This window comes from Melanotaenia boesemani, chromosome 10, assembly GCF_017639745.1.
Source record: "Melanotaenia boesemani isolate fMelBoe1 chromosome 10, fMelBoe1.pri, whole genome shotgun sequence".
Lineage (NCBI taxonomy): Eukaryota > Metazoa > Chordata > Actinopteri > Atheriniformes > Melanotaeniidae > Melanotaenia > Melanotaenia boesemani.
In genome coordinates this window covers 6,515,199-6,531,971 of record NC_055691.1, presented here as the reverse complement: position 1 = coordinate 6,531,971, position 16,773 = coordinate 6,515,199, and the positions used below count along the sequence as shown (strand labels likewise).

Below are 16,773 nucleotides of genomic sequence, written 5' to 3'. Positions count from 1 at the left end.
TATTTCTATACAGAATATAACTTAATCAATAAAGTAATTGTCAAAATACTGCGTAAGTCTGTGACGTGACAAAGAAAAAAGTGCTTTTAAACAATAGATACATAAAAATAGTCCGAAATTTGATACAAAAATCAAAACGAAGTAATGGATTATTTGTGGAATTATCGTATTTTGGGACTTGTGTCCATTGAAATACTCAATGCAAACCCCTTCTCTGTTCTCTGTCTGAGTTAATCCGTGTTATTATAAAAGTGATTATTTTTGTACATAACATATTTTACCCATCAGTACCCATCTGTCCAAATTACCCACCACCTACCCTCCTGGTACCGGGATCTTAGTTCAGCTGAAAAATGGAATTTGGAAAGATGATAATAAGGCGGGAATTAATTTCTATTCTATGACTAAAACAGATGTTAATATGTTAAATCACCAGTGGTGGAACTGTTATCCTGATTCTTCACTTCCATAAAAGTTGCAGTGTTAAAGAGCAACATATTGTCTTGTAGCCGTTCTTGGAGCAGAATGTAAATATTACCTAGATGTAATTAAAACAGTTTTTACTTCATTTTTGTGGAAGTTTTTTTTTGGCAATTTATTGACCAAACTGGTCTGGTTTGTTTAGTTCCCTCCTGAGCTGTGAAAGTAAACATCATAGAAGAGGTCTTGTCACTTTAATGCATTTTTATTTAGATGTTTGCACGCTTGGAATACATTATTGGTAGAGGGTCGTATAAGCTGCATTCACTGCTCGCTCACACCAAAAATGTCTTTGCACACAGCAGAGGACACATCTCATTTGGATGCTATGTCAAGCTTATCTTACTGCTGTCAGTGTTTGTGCTGCACTCAGCTGATCAGCAAAGGAAGAGCTTTACAGAGATTAATGACACTAACGACTGAACTGCCACCATCAAATGAAGCTGCCGTGTGCAGCTTCATTTTCTTTGTGTGTTCGATTCTACTGTTGTGGTTGATTTTTCTGTCTTAGGTTGTTTTATTTATTGCATTCTGGTATACTTAGTCCATGTGCCCATCAAGGGGTTTAAATGACATTTATGGTCTCCACAGGGTTTCCGCTTCACCCAGCTTCCAGATATGGGCATTGGTTCTCCCCCACCGTTAATCCCCTCCAGACCAGGACCACCACCTGGGACTGTGCTACAACGGTAACTCACACAGCAAAACAAAGACAAATACCTTCACTTAGCTGATTATATAAGACAGGAAAAAGACACCAAAAGATATTGTCCCCTCAGCCAAAGACATCCTTCATAACACTCTCAGTGTTGAACACTTGGCTCATTGATATAATCAGAGATCACATTTTAGAGGAAATAATCCCACATGGTATTTAAAAGAGCTCCAGGAGGAATCTCAGTCAAAATGCAGCATGGGGGCTAACGCTAAATCACATAGAGGTGTACAGTAATAGCTGGAGAATACCCAGGAGAATACAGAGTGGGGGGTAGACAGCATTAGAATGTTAATCAGGATCATTTGAAGTGACTGCACCTCTCACTTCTCTCTCAGGCCTATATGTTATCTGCATCATGTGAACTGAGCATCCTCTTCATTTCATTGCTGTTGCTGTGTGTGCTGTGTTGCTGGGCACTTTAGCACTGCAGAGAATGATTGACTGTTAAGCTGCTATGGTGTGCATGGAGGGGCATGCTCGCCATCTACAGGACAAACTAAGAAGTTAACACTTGAATGGAAAAAGCTGTGGAGGGACGGAAATGAATTCAGCGCTCTTTTAGCTATCATTTGGGTATTTCTAATTTTGACAGGGAAAGATTCCTTATGTATAATTCTTTAATTAAGGTGAGTTTAATTTGAATTCAAAACCCTAAGTATGTGACCACTAATATTATTTAAAGTACTGTTTTAGTAGTTAATCAGTCCTGCTTGGCATACATCAGCTCCTCTGTGCCCCCAGGGTGGAAAAGAGCAGCATGTTAATTCCTCTTTAGTATGCACTGTGCAACATTAATGTGCTCAGTGCATTACAGTCATGAGATTTGTCAGTGACCTCATCTGTCCTCTGGTTCTGTGGCATAACAGACATAGCCATTGGTGTTTTTGCAGTGCAGGGGACTGTGCTTTGATGTAGAGGAGAAAATATAATCATGCACTGAATATGGAGACTGTGGTCTGCTCAGAGAGCAGTACCCTACTGAGATATTTTAAACAGTGAGGTTACAGTTCGTGTCAAGACTCTCAAAACGCTCTAAAATGTCACCAAAATAGTAGAGATCAAGTATCATAAATGTTAGATTATTTGGGTCAGCTGTTATTTTCCATGCAAATAATCCAGTTGTGCCTAAAAATAGCCTAAATGTCTAAACATCATTTGATGTTTCTGGATTAGTGAATATGCTAATAAATTATATATGATATGATGTGGATATGAGCCTTGGACTTGATGTCTCACAGATTATAAAGTGTGTTGCTAAATGCTAATGTTAAATAAAACCTGATCCTGTTTACCACGGTTAGGGGACATTTACATTCGGACTTTTAGATACATTTATCTGCATATTAGTGCTAAGGTTAAGTTTAATCAGAGAGTAGTTCCAGACAGATTTCACTCATATCGTATGTTTATGTAGACTGCAGAACCAAGTCTGAGACCTGGTAGAGGTTAGTTTAGGCTACAGTTCGACTCCAGCTGGAGTCTTTTTGAGGTGAGAGTTAGTTTAGACTACTTCCAGCTGTTTTCATGCATGCAATGTCCACATGCTCAGTAATAGCAGGGATTGGTTGAAAGGGGTGTTGACCGGGACTTTGAGTAGAATAAAACGCTCATGGAGAAGGAATGACTAGAAAAAATTACCTCTGCAGACTCTTGTACTCAGCTGAATCCGTTTTTCCTGCTGCAGCATAATAAACGACATAAAAGACAACTCTAACTTTTTGGATTTATATCTCACTGATGGTTTTATGTAGAATTTCGACGACACCACCTTTGGAAAGTTAGCTCCATGATGCAAAGTGACAGGATCAGGTCATTTGGTTTGTTCTTAAAAGAAAAAAAACTATAAACGTGACCTAAAAACCTGATTTTTAAGGCTTTAGTCATTGCTGCCATAAAGCTTAGTGATTAATTCATTCCAAAAATCTTTTTTAGCAAATGAAAAAAGTTTAAATATTAATGCATTAGGATGTTTTAAGACCTGATATTCACAGATCAGTACTACAGTACTTACAGCTAAATAGCTCAGCCAATTTTTTATGGCAAAAAAATAGGCACAGCCATTTTTTATTCAAAACTGGACTAGCTGTGTTTTAAAAAGTGCAAAACAAACAAAAAATAATTGTGCAATTAAAATAATTAACTAGAAGCAATCTAATGACAGAATTATCCCTACCTTCCCAAAGAAAAAAAATTCCTGAATCCATGAGGTGATCCGGATTAACCCCAAAATTGAATGACTTGTTCCTTTTTCCATTTCTGAGATTTCATGAAAATTTCATCAGAATCCATCTATTACTTTTTGAGTTATGTTGCTAACTGATAGACCAACACTGCTGAAAACTCTGCATTGACGGAGGTATAAAAACAAAAAAAATAATAAAAAACAAACAAGTATCAGAAACAACAAGGTAATTTGCGGCCATTTTAGTCAATGGTTTGACTAGCACCGCGGAGCTTGTTACTGCTATAACCATGCGCGGTGAGTCTATTTTTGACGGAACATGCAACCAAAGTGCGTCAAACTCAGGAGTAGACAATGCCGGTAGCGCCTTGTCACAGCTCTCCGCTAAATTTACATGCCAAGTCTATTTTTGACACCCCAGAATGTGTCAAACTCCGCAGTTCAGATAGGGCCAGACAGGAAATCAGACACGGGAGCAGAGTAAAAGCTTCCAGTAATTTTCAAAATAAAAGCCGCCATGCAGATTTGCGCTCACTGAACCATGTAAACACTACGTCTCTAATCGGTCAGGAGGTCTCAGGATTTTTGTTTTTTTTTTTCATCATGGACGATCAGACGTTTATCCTGGAAGTGGAGAATCACAAGATTGTCCAATTCTCCTGTGATTTTGTGATCTTGTGGATCCTGTTGCTGGGGGAGCTATAGCTCCCCTTAATGAAACATGAGCTCCCCTAGAAACAGGATTTGTGAAATGTTGGGGGAGCTATATAATACTGACAATAAAATGTATGCTGATTGCTCACAAATTCACTGTAGCCTAAAGTATGACTATGGATGCTGTAATTATTGTGACCACTGAAGCGTGACGGCGCTCCAAGTTAAACTTCCTGTAGATCTACGTTAAATACAAAATAAAAGAAGTAAATGCATAAAAGGTAAGGTAAGACCTGCTTTTACTATTTACAATATGGGAAACTATCATTGCTCATTATATTGTGTATGGCAAGCATCGCTGTGTACGTGTGTGATATGTGGGGAATATTAACTACGTAAGTTAATCTTCGCAAAAAGAGTGGTAAAAATTTTTTTGCAAGGGACATTTGCACCTGTTATGTATTATTGTTGCATAAGAGTTGTTAACCATTATGTATTGATACGCCTATGTTCTGTGGGGCAAGCTGTAATATCAGCTGGCATCATGTTCTTACTTGCCGAAAAAAGATAGGAAATGCAAAAAAACGGCTCCCCCTAAGCCCACGGTATGGTTCACACTCTGGACTGCACTCGCGGGCGTGCTGCACCTGACACACGCCCTGTGTGGATTGACACGCCACGGAGGTCGGAACAAAACTACGCGGTGCATGTAAAACGCCGTACACATGCACCCGGTGGAAATTGGGGGTGAGGGGAAAGCCTGATTCAAGAGAACATGACATCACGGCTAACATTTAGAAAGTAGAACAATGTTCTCTTGACAAATGAGACCAGCATAGAGATGTCTGGTCATAATGCACAGTGGCACATCTGGCAAAAAACAAACAGAATATCAATAACACCAATTTTAAAGTCACTACACTGGCTCCCCATGTAAATAAATGTTTGAATGGTCTTGGGCCATCTTCTTTATCTGACCTGCTTTAAAGTATGAGCCCTCACAGACCCTGTGGTCCTCTGGTACTGGCTTTTTAGTTATCCCTAAAGTTAAAACTCAAACTTATGGCAAAGCCTTGTGTCATCATTACAGCCCTCGTCTGTGGAAAAGCCTGGTAGAAAACCTCAGGTCTGTAGAGACTGTTAATGTTTTTAAAAGTAGGCTCAAGACCTACCTTTCTAGCTTAACTTTTAACTGAATTGTGATTTTATTTTATTTTATTTTACTTTATTTTATTTTATTTTACTGGACACCTTGGGGTCATTGAAAGGGCCACAAACTCTGTATACCAAGTATTCTAGTATTCTAGAGTCAAATGTGGGACCATCTGACAGCTAAAGCTCATCTGCGACTGGCTCATGCAACCAGACAATGATCCCAAACAGAGCAACAAATAAAAACATAAAATCTTCTTCCTCATTTAGAAATTGAAAGACAAACAAAAAAAAAGAACCGACATTTGTTCTCTCCACTTCCTACTTGGAGGTCTATTTTTGTGTTAGTATGGAAAATAAAGATTGAGATAATTCATCATCTTAACATTGGTGTCTTTCGTCCATGAACAGCTCCACCCCTGATGTTAGTTTGAAGCCTCGTGTGTCGGAGGCCTCAGAACTGCAGGCCCAACAGCACAATGGTGCCCCTTACCTGCCGCTCTCCAGGACGCCCTTCCCTGCCGTCACCGTCGACCAGTCCATCACCACCTACTCAGGTTCACACTGTCCTGTGAAGATGTTTGAATGCAGAGGCCAGGAGAGTGGAGTGTGAGTTTAACATTGTTTATTACATCTCACAGGAAACCCAATAACAGCAGTCTACGCTATATCAGCCAACCGCCCAGGCTACTCAGATTACTTTGTCATGTCGCCACCATCCTCGTACCGAAGTCCGTCCTGGATGTCCTACCCACCTGAACCTGAAGACCTGCCACGCCAGTGGAATGACACACCTGTAAGACACACACACATCGCTGTAATGTTAAATAGACAATAAGTTGTAAACTGTCTATATGTAGAGGTTTTTCATTGACTGACGCAGCTCTTCTACGTCACCCCACAGAACTCCCGTCACCTCGAGACCATCTGCTGAAGTCGACATTCTGCAAAACTGAGTGGGAACACTCAGTAAGCTGGTGGGTCAGCTCATCTCAGCATGTCTTATGTTGTCATGTTTGTTAAAAAAATGTTTTTCTTATATATTTTATCATACGTGTTAAATGTTTTTGTTTTCTTATCTTTGAAGGTTCATTGCGTAACAAAATCAAAGGTCAATAGCAGAAAAAATTATCTTGTTTTTATTCTCTGAAAATGAGCCATTTATATCTACTTGCCCTGGGTCCACATATGGCAGTTACCATGTTTGTAGCAAGATTTTTAGTATTCTGAATGGACAAACATCTCTGTGTGTGAAGAGAGAACCATCTGAGCTTTAAAGCTGCAGTACCTGCTATGTATAATAGGTTTTAGAGCACTGATTGGGATAAGTAACGCCTTAAAAGGCACATAGAAGACTTTTTGAGCAGCTACCTGTAGTGCAGTCATCGCTGCCTCTGGATCAGCTCACAGATGAAAACATGTTTCTGTCTTGAAGAATTCTGGGCACTAACAGCCACCATCCATTCACAACTGTGCTTGGCATTTGAAGTTATTTCTATGCCTATCTTTACCACTACATTGTCAGTTATTCTTACACACTATACCTTAATTTTTTTCCAAGCCAGTAACTATGGTTACAGTTCAGTTGCACATATCAATTTCAGAAGTATAAACAAAACTGCATGTTTTTGTCCCACTGTACTGCCAGAGTGTAGGTTTGGACAGCCTAACTCCTCTTATGAAAGACACCCAGAACAGGGATGTCAAAGCTGGTGAGGTATCTCAGTTTTCCTAATATGGAATAATAAAACATGCAGCTGTGGAGCCATAGATACCTGCAGGGAGAGAAAGCACAGCTCCGTTATCCAAAACTGGGAGATGGTTCTACAAGAGAGCAGCGTGACAACTGGGGGCTCTGCATCTTTTTCTACTTTAAGAAATTTTAGGCTTACCAAAAATAAGCCTGCAGTCTGAGAAGTGCTCTGTGGGAAATGGTAGTATGAGGTCTTAAGGTATCTTTGAGTCAGAACTCTCACTGCAGCGTTGTGGATCAGCTTTAGGCTTTTTAGAGAGTTTCTGGGACACCCTGATAACAAAGAATTACAATGATCCAACATAGTAGTATAGTATTATTCTTATTTTTAGACTCTTTAGATATGTATTTTTTGTTACAATACAATAGCAACAATATTATGACCAACATGTCGAATGTAGCAAAGCTATGAACCCCCACCCTGATAGAAAAAAAAGCTTGACCAGTTGTACCTCCACATCCTAGTATGAGATGGCTTCTCACTCTCTGCAGCTATCCTTAAATTGTTAAATCTCATTTGGCGTTTTCAACAAATGGCATGAATGGCTGCCAGGTCTCATAGAATCTGCCTATTTAACCTCCCAGAATGGATCTAATTTTCTCCAGACTCAAAAACTGCACTAGTTCATTATTCCAGTGACTATGGGTGGGCGGTCTCTCGTCTTTGCACCTAAGGACGATAAACCTTCTTGCAATCAAAGATACAAAAGCTATTGCATTTAATTTATATTTTGGAAGATCAGCCTCCTCAGGGGCCACTCTGGATAATGCTATCAGTGGGGACTGAGGTCAAGAAATTTTGAATGCCCCTGAAAGAGTTGTAAATATTTCTCCCCAGTGTTCCGAGTCTGGGGGAAGTCCAAAGAGTGTGAATAAGTGTCCCTGTTTGATTTTCACATCTTGCACACATTGGGTTCGCAGCAAGATATATCTTGGCTAATCTCTCTTTAGAATAGTATAAGTGGTGGAGAATTTTTAATTGTAGCAGTCCATGCCGCACACAGATAGAGGACAAGTGGACCCTGTCCAGGGTCAGATCCCAGGTATCGTTGTTTAAGCCTGGTACACACATGAGGATTTTATAAATCTGATAAATTTTTAATTTATTAGAGACCTCACACATGAAGATTAAAAATCAGACATTTTACACCTTTGATGGTACTGTGTGTGGTGTGGTTTGATAATCTCAGCACAGAACAACACACACATAACAATGCTGTCCCGCAACCGATCTAGAATCTGGTCCTCCGAGCCAGAAGTCTCCCGTGACCAAACGTGATCTAACAAGAACAAAATGGTGGTCTTGGGACTATTGTTAACAGAAAAATCCAGAGCTGATAAAAATAACAGACTGGAGATGGTGTGAACATGGACTTTATATACTTCCTTGTTCCCCAGTCAGCTCGCTCTCTGATTGGCTACATTCCGTCCCACATCACACATCACAGTGCACAGACTAACAATTCAGGAGTCGTCGGCGTTCCTCACACACGTGAAGGTTTTTGGACGTAAATATGTTCAGTCCTTGCGATTGTCGGCCATGACCTGTTTCAGAGCCAATTTGCTCTTAACACATTCATTCATTCTCTTGACCGCTTATTCCATTACGGGTCGCGGGTGATCTGGAGCCTATCCCAGCATTTTAACAGGTGAGAGGCAGGGTACACCATGGACAGGTCACCAGTCTGTCTCAGGGCCAACACAGATAGACAAACAACCATTCACATGCACACTCTCTCCTAGGGAGAATTTAGAATAACCAATTAACCTATCATGCATGTCTTTGGACGGTGGGAGGAAGCCGGAGAACCCGGAGAGAACCCACGCATACACGGGGAGAACATGCAAACTCCACACAGAAAGGCCACCGCCCCCCAGGGTCGAACCTCCCCCCAGCCGAGGCTCGAACCGGCGACTTGCTCTTAACACATCTCAGACAAAATGATCATTTTAAAGGAAAATCTTTTTAAGATTTAAGATAATCGGGCGTTTGCCGTCCTTGGTCTGGAAGGGGCAAAATCGGGACAAAAGCTTGGTAATCTTTATGTGTGAACCTAGCTTTAGATGCAGTTCTACATCCTCCTCCCATGAGCTTTTGATTATAGATAAGGAGGGGCAGTCAGATCGGGAAATTGCGTTATATATTTGGGTGGTACACCTCTCCCAAGCGGGTTTATGTCCAGAATGCTTTCTAGTGTAGTTTTGTTTGGCAGGTAGAATTAGTTTAAATTAGATCAGGCAAAGTCTCTGATCTGCAGTTAACTGAAAAACTGTTTATCGGCCAAATTATATCTCTGTTTGAACTGAGTGAAAGAGGCAAAGATGCCATCAATGTACAAATCTCCAAAAGTGCCAATGTCCTTTGCTTTCCAGACCCCAAAGGCTAAATCCTATAAAGATGACTAAAAAGAATAGTTTTGGTCTGTTGGCGCCAAATTTTTTTTTTCCTCAACTGTGTCCATGCCCTAAAAAATTTTAAGAGTTGGGTTAGTTCTATGAAAATTCTACAGGCAGAGGACGGGTCAGAAAAGCAGGAAGTGACAAGGCCTTTCCCCTTCTTTCCCCCAGGTGCGTGTGCGCCACGTTACAGCTGCACCGCGGTTTTGTTCCGACCTCCATGGTGCGTCAAACCACAACCGGAGCGTATCAGGTGCGGAGTGCCCACGAGCGCACTCCGCCTAGCTGGATCCGCAAGATGAAGATTATCATGAAAGCGGAGAATCACAGGAGAATTAGAGAATCTTGTGATTCTCCACTTTCATGATAAACATCTCGTCACCCATGGTGAAAGAAAAAAAAAACTCTGAGATACTCTGACCGATTAGAGACGTAATGTTTACATGGTTCAGCAGCGCAAATAAGCAAAGAGGGCTTTTATTTTGAAAAATACCAGACGCTTTTACATTGCTCCTGTGTCTTATTTCCTCTCTGCCCCTATCTGAACTGCGGAGTTTGACGCATTCTGGGGTGTGCTCTGTCAAAAATAGACTCTGCGTGTAAATTTAGCTGAGAGCTGCGACAAGGTGCTTCTGGGATGGCATCAGAATATGTGGTTTGGTTCCCACCAGCATTGTCTAAAAAACAGCTGCAAATAGCAGCGGAGACCCAGAGGAAAGGAGGAACTAAGATTCAATGTTCAACCAGGAAGGTCTTTGTTCCTCCAGTAAAGTCTTCCAGAACAACATAATGCAGATGTTAGCTGACCAGTAGTAGTACTCAAAATGGGCAGAACCATCCCTCCTAACTGCCGTGGTCTGTTGTTCTCTGTAGAGGATTGTTATTCTAAATGAAATCAGAAATAGATTTATCAAGATCCTTGAAAAATATTTTCCAACTCAATCCTGATACTCGTTGAAATAAATAAAGGAATTTGGGTGAAATGTTCCAACTTTACTGCATTAACTCGTCCAGCCAGCGATAAAGGGAAAATGTTCTATCGTTTGAGATCTTTCCTGACTTTTTTTAAAAAGGGAAGTCAAATTTAAGTTAAATAGTTTACTGTGAAATTGTGGGATATTAATCCCAAGGTATGGAATATATCCTGAGGCTGGTCCATAAGCGTCTTTTGATAGTGTGTTTGTGAGATGTTAAAGGTCCAAAGAGAATAACTTCTGTTTTGTTTGAATTTAGTAGCATAAAGTTACATTTCATCCAGACGTCCACATGTTTTTATATAACTGCATCAAAACAGACTTTATATCCTCGCTGCAAAAAGAAGCTGTCAAAATATGAGTAAAACAAACCTAAAACTGAGAAGATTCAAGGGAAACATTCTGCCAGTGTAGTTAAGTAATTACACTTTAATTGAAAACCATAATAAAATAAGTCGTGAAACACTCATTTCAAGTCAAGTTTCAAGTATTAAGTAAAAAACCTTCAAAACCATCCTGTTAATTTTCTTTTCAGCATTGTTTCTTTCTCACTGTGACAGAAAAGATCATAAAACGAGCAGCTAAACAAGATGATTCTTTTTAATTCAAGAACATCTATTTATAGTATTTTTTTTTCAAATCAATTCAATTCAGCTTTATTTGTATAGCTCCACTTCACAACAATGTCATCTACTTTACAGAAAAATCCATTTAAGCCAATTCATAATAAATATGACCTAGAAAAGGAAAACCAGTGGATTGCATCAAAGCTTGACTTTGAAAGGAAAAACTTGGACAGGAAGGAAAAACCTCCGGCTCAGGGAAGGGTGGCAATCTGCCTCCACTGGTTGGGTACAGAGGACAGAAAAGAGAAACCAACAGACACTGCAACTTTTAGCCAGGAAGACCTGCTGAGAGAGGAGAAATATGACTTAATGATGCCAATACTGTCACACGTTTATACAAGTGCTCAGTGCATCATAGAACATCCCACAGCATCACCACCCCGAATTACAGGATCTATCGAAAAGGAAGGTTTTAAGTCTGATCTTTAGAGAGAATTTCTGCCTCCCGAATCCAAACTGGGAACAAAGCCCTCTGCTGTAAGAGCAGACGCAGCATCACACCTCTCTGACCTCCATCAAATCACTGATATGGAGGTGGGTGAAGACCATGATGAAGTGGGAGTTTAACCACCAACCTTCCACTTACTGGACAACCTGCTGAGCTGCTGCCACCAACAGCACCATGTGCACCACTGTGCTACCAGTTTTTTCATTCCTGTTTAGCTGCTCTTGTTTTAGGATCTTTTCTATCAAAGGGAGAAATAAACTACACTGAAAGAAGCATTAACAAGTTGTTTTCACTTAATAAAGGACTTGTAATGAGTGTTTCACTACTTGTTTTAGAATATTTCTCAGTTTAGATATTTTTTCGTATTTCAGGATTTTTTTTTTCTGATGTTAAGACAGCTCCTTTTGCAGTGTGTGTGTATTGGTACAAGAAGGTCTTGAAAGTACTTTTTCCAGCTAAAATTGGGGGTGAAAGAATCAATATGATCTCAGTAAGATAATTTAAGTTGATATGCATGTGAAATAACCAGTTTTAAGATTTAGTAACAAAGTAGGAAATAAAAGACACAAACAGTCCTGTTCTTTCTAACTTTACCACTCAAAACAGGATCAAAAAGACTTTTTGGCTGAATATAAGATTGTAAGACTTGGTAAGATGGATCGTCTTGCAGTCTGATTAATGTCTTCCTTCGTCTCTACTCCATCGATGTTGAGGGGAAGTCTGGTTGCATTTAACTCAACATCTCTAGCAGCAACGTTACGCAGGGAAGATGGTCAACATCACAGCTCAGTGATCAGTGTCAGTTGTTAGTCCTCTTTACATTAAATAAATGACTGTTCATCATCATCATCATCATTACTGTGTATAAACAAAATTCCATAAATCAAAGATATCCAAGTAAAAATGTGCAAATTTACAAGTATTATATATTTGTATATACTGTATTTAAATGTAGGATTTAAAAAAACAGACTTGTGCGAAAAGCTTGTCAAGCTTTTAAAGTGTTTTCTATTTTTTCTTAAAATCCCAGAAGCTCTGCAGTTTTCCTGGTCTAACAGCCTCGGGCAGGTTATCCGACCCAGACAGCAAAAACATATACGGTGTCTGGCTCGTCCAGATTGCAGATTAGCCTGCTGGTGAAAACCTGACAGGATCAAACATGTACAGATGTGTTCAGAGGACGTCAAAGCTACACCTGGAGGATCGGTCAGAAGCCAGTTTAAAAGGATTTTATGACATTTCTGCAGGGTAGAAAACTGATGTAGCAGCATTTACACAGAATCTGATCCAAAACACCTGATTTAGAGGAAAAATGAAAGCTGGAGTGGGAGATTTATACTCTCTTACAACATAAGGGTATAACTATTCGTAGCCAGGTAAATATAAAATATTATAAAATAATATAATTATGCCTGTGGTGGGATTTCTGTGCAGTTATTTGTTTTAATTTGCCAGAAAGAAATCTGTCTAAATAAAACATTACAATTTTAAGAGATAATAATCAACAGTGAGGAAACAAATAAACAATAGTAATGCTAAAAATGAAGTTTCTAACATATTGAAGTATCAGGATATATATATATATATATATAAACAGTGTTTGGAAAGTCCAGCGTCACCAGCAGCCAGCTGCTTCTAATCAAATAAACCTAATGAACTGATCGTCAGCAGGTGTGAGCACCTCTATAACCGTCATTTTTGTGTGCTGTAAACACCATTAATGCCAAAGGAAAAGTGAAACCTTTTAAAGACAATTATCTGTCATGTCCTCCCAGTTTACTGCTTCCTCACTCCACTGGCTTCCTGTTTGTTGCGGGGTTGATTTTTTTATTTTTATTATTTTTTTAAATTGTCCATTTAAACTTGTAACTAACGAGTTTTAGATGTTCCAAGTTTTAAAATCCTAAAACAGAGGTGATATTTGACTGGCCTCTAAAATCCCACTGCTTCTCGCTGTTTTTTAACATCTCGATGGCAGATTAGCAGTACAAGCAGGGGGGTTCTGTCTCATGCAGCTGCTCTGTCTTCCTCCAGGTGTCTCTGGCCGGGCAGACAACCACCCTTCCTTTCAACACTCTCTGGAGCTCCCGTATCACTCTCACCTCCTCTCCAGCTCCGCTTCCTTCTGCTGTCTGGCCTCCACCTCGTCTGCAGCTCAGAGCATTTTTTGTCTCCTCTGCTTCATAATCCTCCTCTCCTCCTCAGAGCTCCTTTTTTCCCCCAATCTTCTTACCTATGAGATATTTAGCCATAATTTTCTCTCCCTCTGTATTCTGAGCCCCTGGCCTCTCTGGTCCATTCTGGCCCCTTCAGGCCTTTAGTCTCAATCTCCATGTGGACTGCCTCTCCTGTGGTGACCGCCACTGTACAGCCAGAGGCCCCTCACACTGCTGAACTGAGCTGAGCTGAGCCGAGCTGGTCTCTCCTGCAGTTTGGATGAACAGGGTGAGTACAGCACACAGTGCAGCGAGCTCTCTGCTCCAGCAGTCATCTTGCAGAAACTGCCATCTGCTTTGCACACGATGACACGCAGTTACAGTGGAGCCCCAGCCATGCCCAGTAGTCTACTTCTCTTCTGGACTGGGCCATCCTGGACTTGTCCCTTCAGCCCACCATGAAGCCAGGAAAGCTGGACTGACTTAAAACTGTGCTTTTCTTTCTTTTTTTTCTTTTTTTTTGTTTTGTTTTGTTTTGATGAATCCAAATTCTTATGTAAACCTACAGCTGGTAAATATGTGTATTTTAAACTTGAGTGAGGGAAAAAAAAATAAGAAAAAAAAAAATCTCGTCTTGAGCCGTCTCAATTTCAGTTTTTGGATATTTGTGTGCTTTTGTCTTTTTATTTTTGTGCATTGATAATTATCAATGGATTACTGTATAAAAAAAGACAGTGAGCGCTTCTTTCTCACTCACATTTCAAGGCAAAAACAAAAAAGTTCTTTGAAGCAGAGAAATCAGCAGCTTAGATGTCTGTAGTTATGACATTTCTATACTTTTAGAAAAAGACTTCGTTTGAACTTTTTCCTTCATCAGATTTAGTGAAAACGAGAATTTGTCACTTTGTTCTGTCGATCATCTGATTATGAAGTTTTTGTCTGATCATTAGGCGGACCCGAGTCAAACGTACGAACTGAAATCCTGCTCGCGTTCTGTCATTTTTTGTAGCGACACCGAACGGATCAGAACTTCACAACAAGAGGAGCTGCATTAGAAGAGATTTCCGCTCGGGTTTGACTCTGGTCTCATGTGAATCTCCAGTATTCTTAGAGAAACAATTGTTTCACTTGAAAAGGTGTCTACTGTATTCTACTGTATAAAAACAATGACTTTTTGTTATTCTTGTCTTGATGACAGCAGGACTGATATTTGGTCACTGGACTCTGATGAAGTACTGTTCAAGGGACTCGCTGGGCTCAGGGGAGCCATGTATGTAAACGACTACATGTATTACTGTACATAGCAGATGATTTAATGAAGAGATTTATGCAAGTACTGTGGGAAGGAAACTTTGCTTGACATTATTCTGATGTCATTTCTTCTTTTCTTTCTTGGTGTTAATGATGAACGGTCAGGCTGATTTAGTAACGTTTGACTTTTTGAAGGATGTAAACATTTCAGCATCATTTTGGTGTTTAATGACATCACCAACGTAACAAAATGAGTTAACAGTGAAGCGTAGCAAGTTGCCACTAATGTAACGTATTGACAATATTCATAATGTTCCGACAACGCTAATAGCCATAAATTGTGGGAGTAATGCAATTTTTTAAAACATAGAAAGTCATCTAAAATTTATTTCACCTCATTTTTACTGAGGAAAACTGGGATTCTGTGAGCACACTGTATTTAAGGCTTCTCATCATTTAGATGGTAGTAAAAGGAGATAATAGCCATATATTAATGTCAGCTAAAGGAAATTCTACAAGGCTATATTTGACGCAGTGAGGCACAAAACTGTTAATGGAGATATAAATGTAAAAATAGGGAAAGTAACTTTGAGCACTTTTTATTTAAAAAAATTAAAGAAAAGCTTGACAGAAAAGAGACGATCCAAAGCAAAACTTAACGCTGTTTCCCAAGAATCTGCATAACTGCTCAGATACGTTTTACGCCTGACGATGGAAATTATTTGGGGTTATAGCTTACTGCAGCTTTCTGGGACCAGATGACGCTGTAGCCGCCATTAATGACACCAGATTGACCTGAGAAGCAGTGTAATTATACAGAAAGATGCACAATAGCCTTGAAGATGATTTAATCCCAGAATGCTCGCTGCAGGCTATTTGTCTCTCCTTATTTACATATTTCTGGTGAAGACACAAAAGTGGTTCCCAAAACAGCAAGAGCTTTTCTTTTTTTAATCTGTTACTGGTGTGCAAGACACACCATTTTATGTTTGACAGTTTTAGGCTAAAAACTGTTTGGAGAATATTTTCAGGCTGTTTTTGTGGCTTGTTTTGCTCTCCTTACCTTATTATCTTCAAAATCCTGGTTATGGCCTTTTCTTACATTTACAGCTGAAAATGCAAATCTCTAAAATAAACATTTTATGAATACAAGCGCACGTGTGCAGGAATTGGGGCAGACCGGCCGTTGAATTCTTCCTCCCTTTCTGAATGTAGGCATGATAAATAGTTGATGTGGATATTGACGTCAAGGAAAGTAAATATGTGAGATGGCGATACATCAGTGTCATTAGCAGTGCTGTCTGTGTTTTCAACCATCAGGATCTTTACTGGAGATCTGCGACTGCCATCATATATTTAAACCATCCTCGTTGTACAGATCCATGTGTGATTGAAGAGAAAACATTCCTTTTTTAAATTTTTTTTATTTTTAATTTGACTTCATGGTAAAGAGTGGGGTGGGGGCTGGTTTGTAAACCAGTAATCTAAAGGAGATTTGAAGCTAAGCTAGAAGTTGATGTGCTATGTTTCTGCTTTACAAGGGTAGCGGCGAGATGCATTTATTGACAGCGGTCTTTGAGATGGACGATGTATATTTTTTCTGCTGTTAGAGCTATGCCATGATGCTGTGACTTTATGGCGGCACTGATGATGTCACATTGTCGTCACTTGGGTGTTGATGAAGTCACAGTGACAAACTGAATGCTGTTGGATGTAGTTATGCAGAAAATTTTTGGTGGATTTAAACAATAAATACAAATTACAGTTCTCAAATTATGTGTTTGTCTTTGTTGTATTTTGGCTTCTTTTGGACTACACAAGTTTTAAATCTCACAGAAAAATGGTCCTAGTTCATAGATCATGCACAGTGTAATGCATTGACATCTAATGGCCACTAGAGTGAAGCAGATGCATATTTATGATGCCTCAAACTGCTCTGATTAAAACTCTACATGGTTGATGTCATTATCCTCCTGCTGTCC

General features: G+C 39.7%; 1 protein-coding gene across 4 annotated transcripts in view; it reads left to right on the top strand.

Annotated features, from left to right (window-relative positions):
* kiaa1549la (KIAA1549-like a) overlaps positions 1–16,564 on the top strand; it is a 155,998-nt gene extending 139,434 nt beyond the window's left edge. For all 4 annotated transcript variants that reach the window (XM_041997621.1, XM_041997622.1, XM_041997623.1 and 1 more), the window contains 5 exons: positions 1,072–1,169; positions 5,598–5,743; positions 5,828–5,982; positions 6,091–6,165; positions 13,419–16,564. In XM_041997621.1, the coding sequence (XP_041853555.1) occupies positions 1,072–1,169; positions 5,598–5,743; positions 5,828–5,982; positions 6,091–6,120 (429 nt within the window). In that variant the 3' untranslated portion in view covers positions 6,121–6,165; positions 13,419–16,564. The remainder of the gene's footprint in view (positions 1–1,071; positions 1,170–5,597; positions 5,744–5,827; positions 5,983–6,090; positions 6,166–13,418) is intronic.
* The last annotated feature ends 209 nt before the right edge of the window (positions 16,565–16,773 follow it).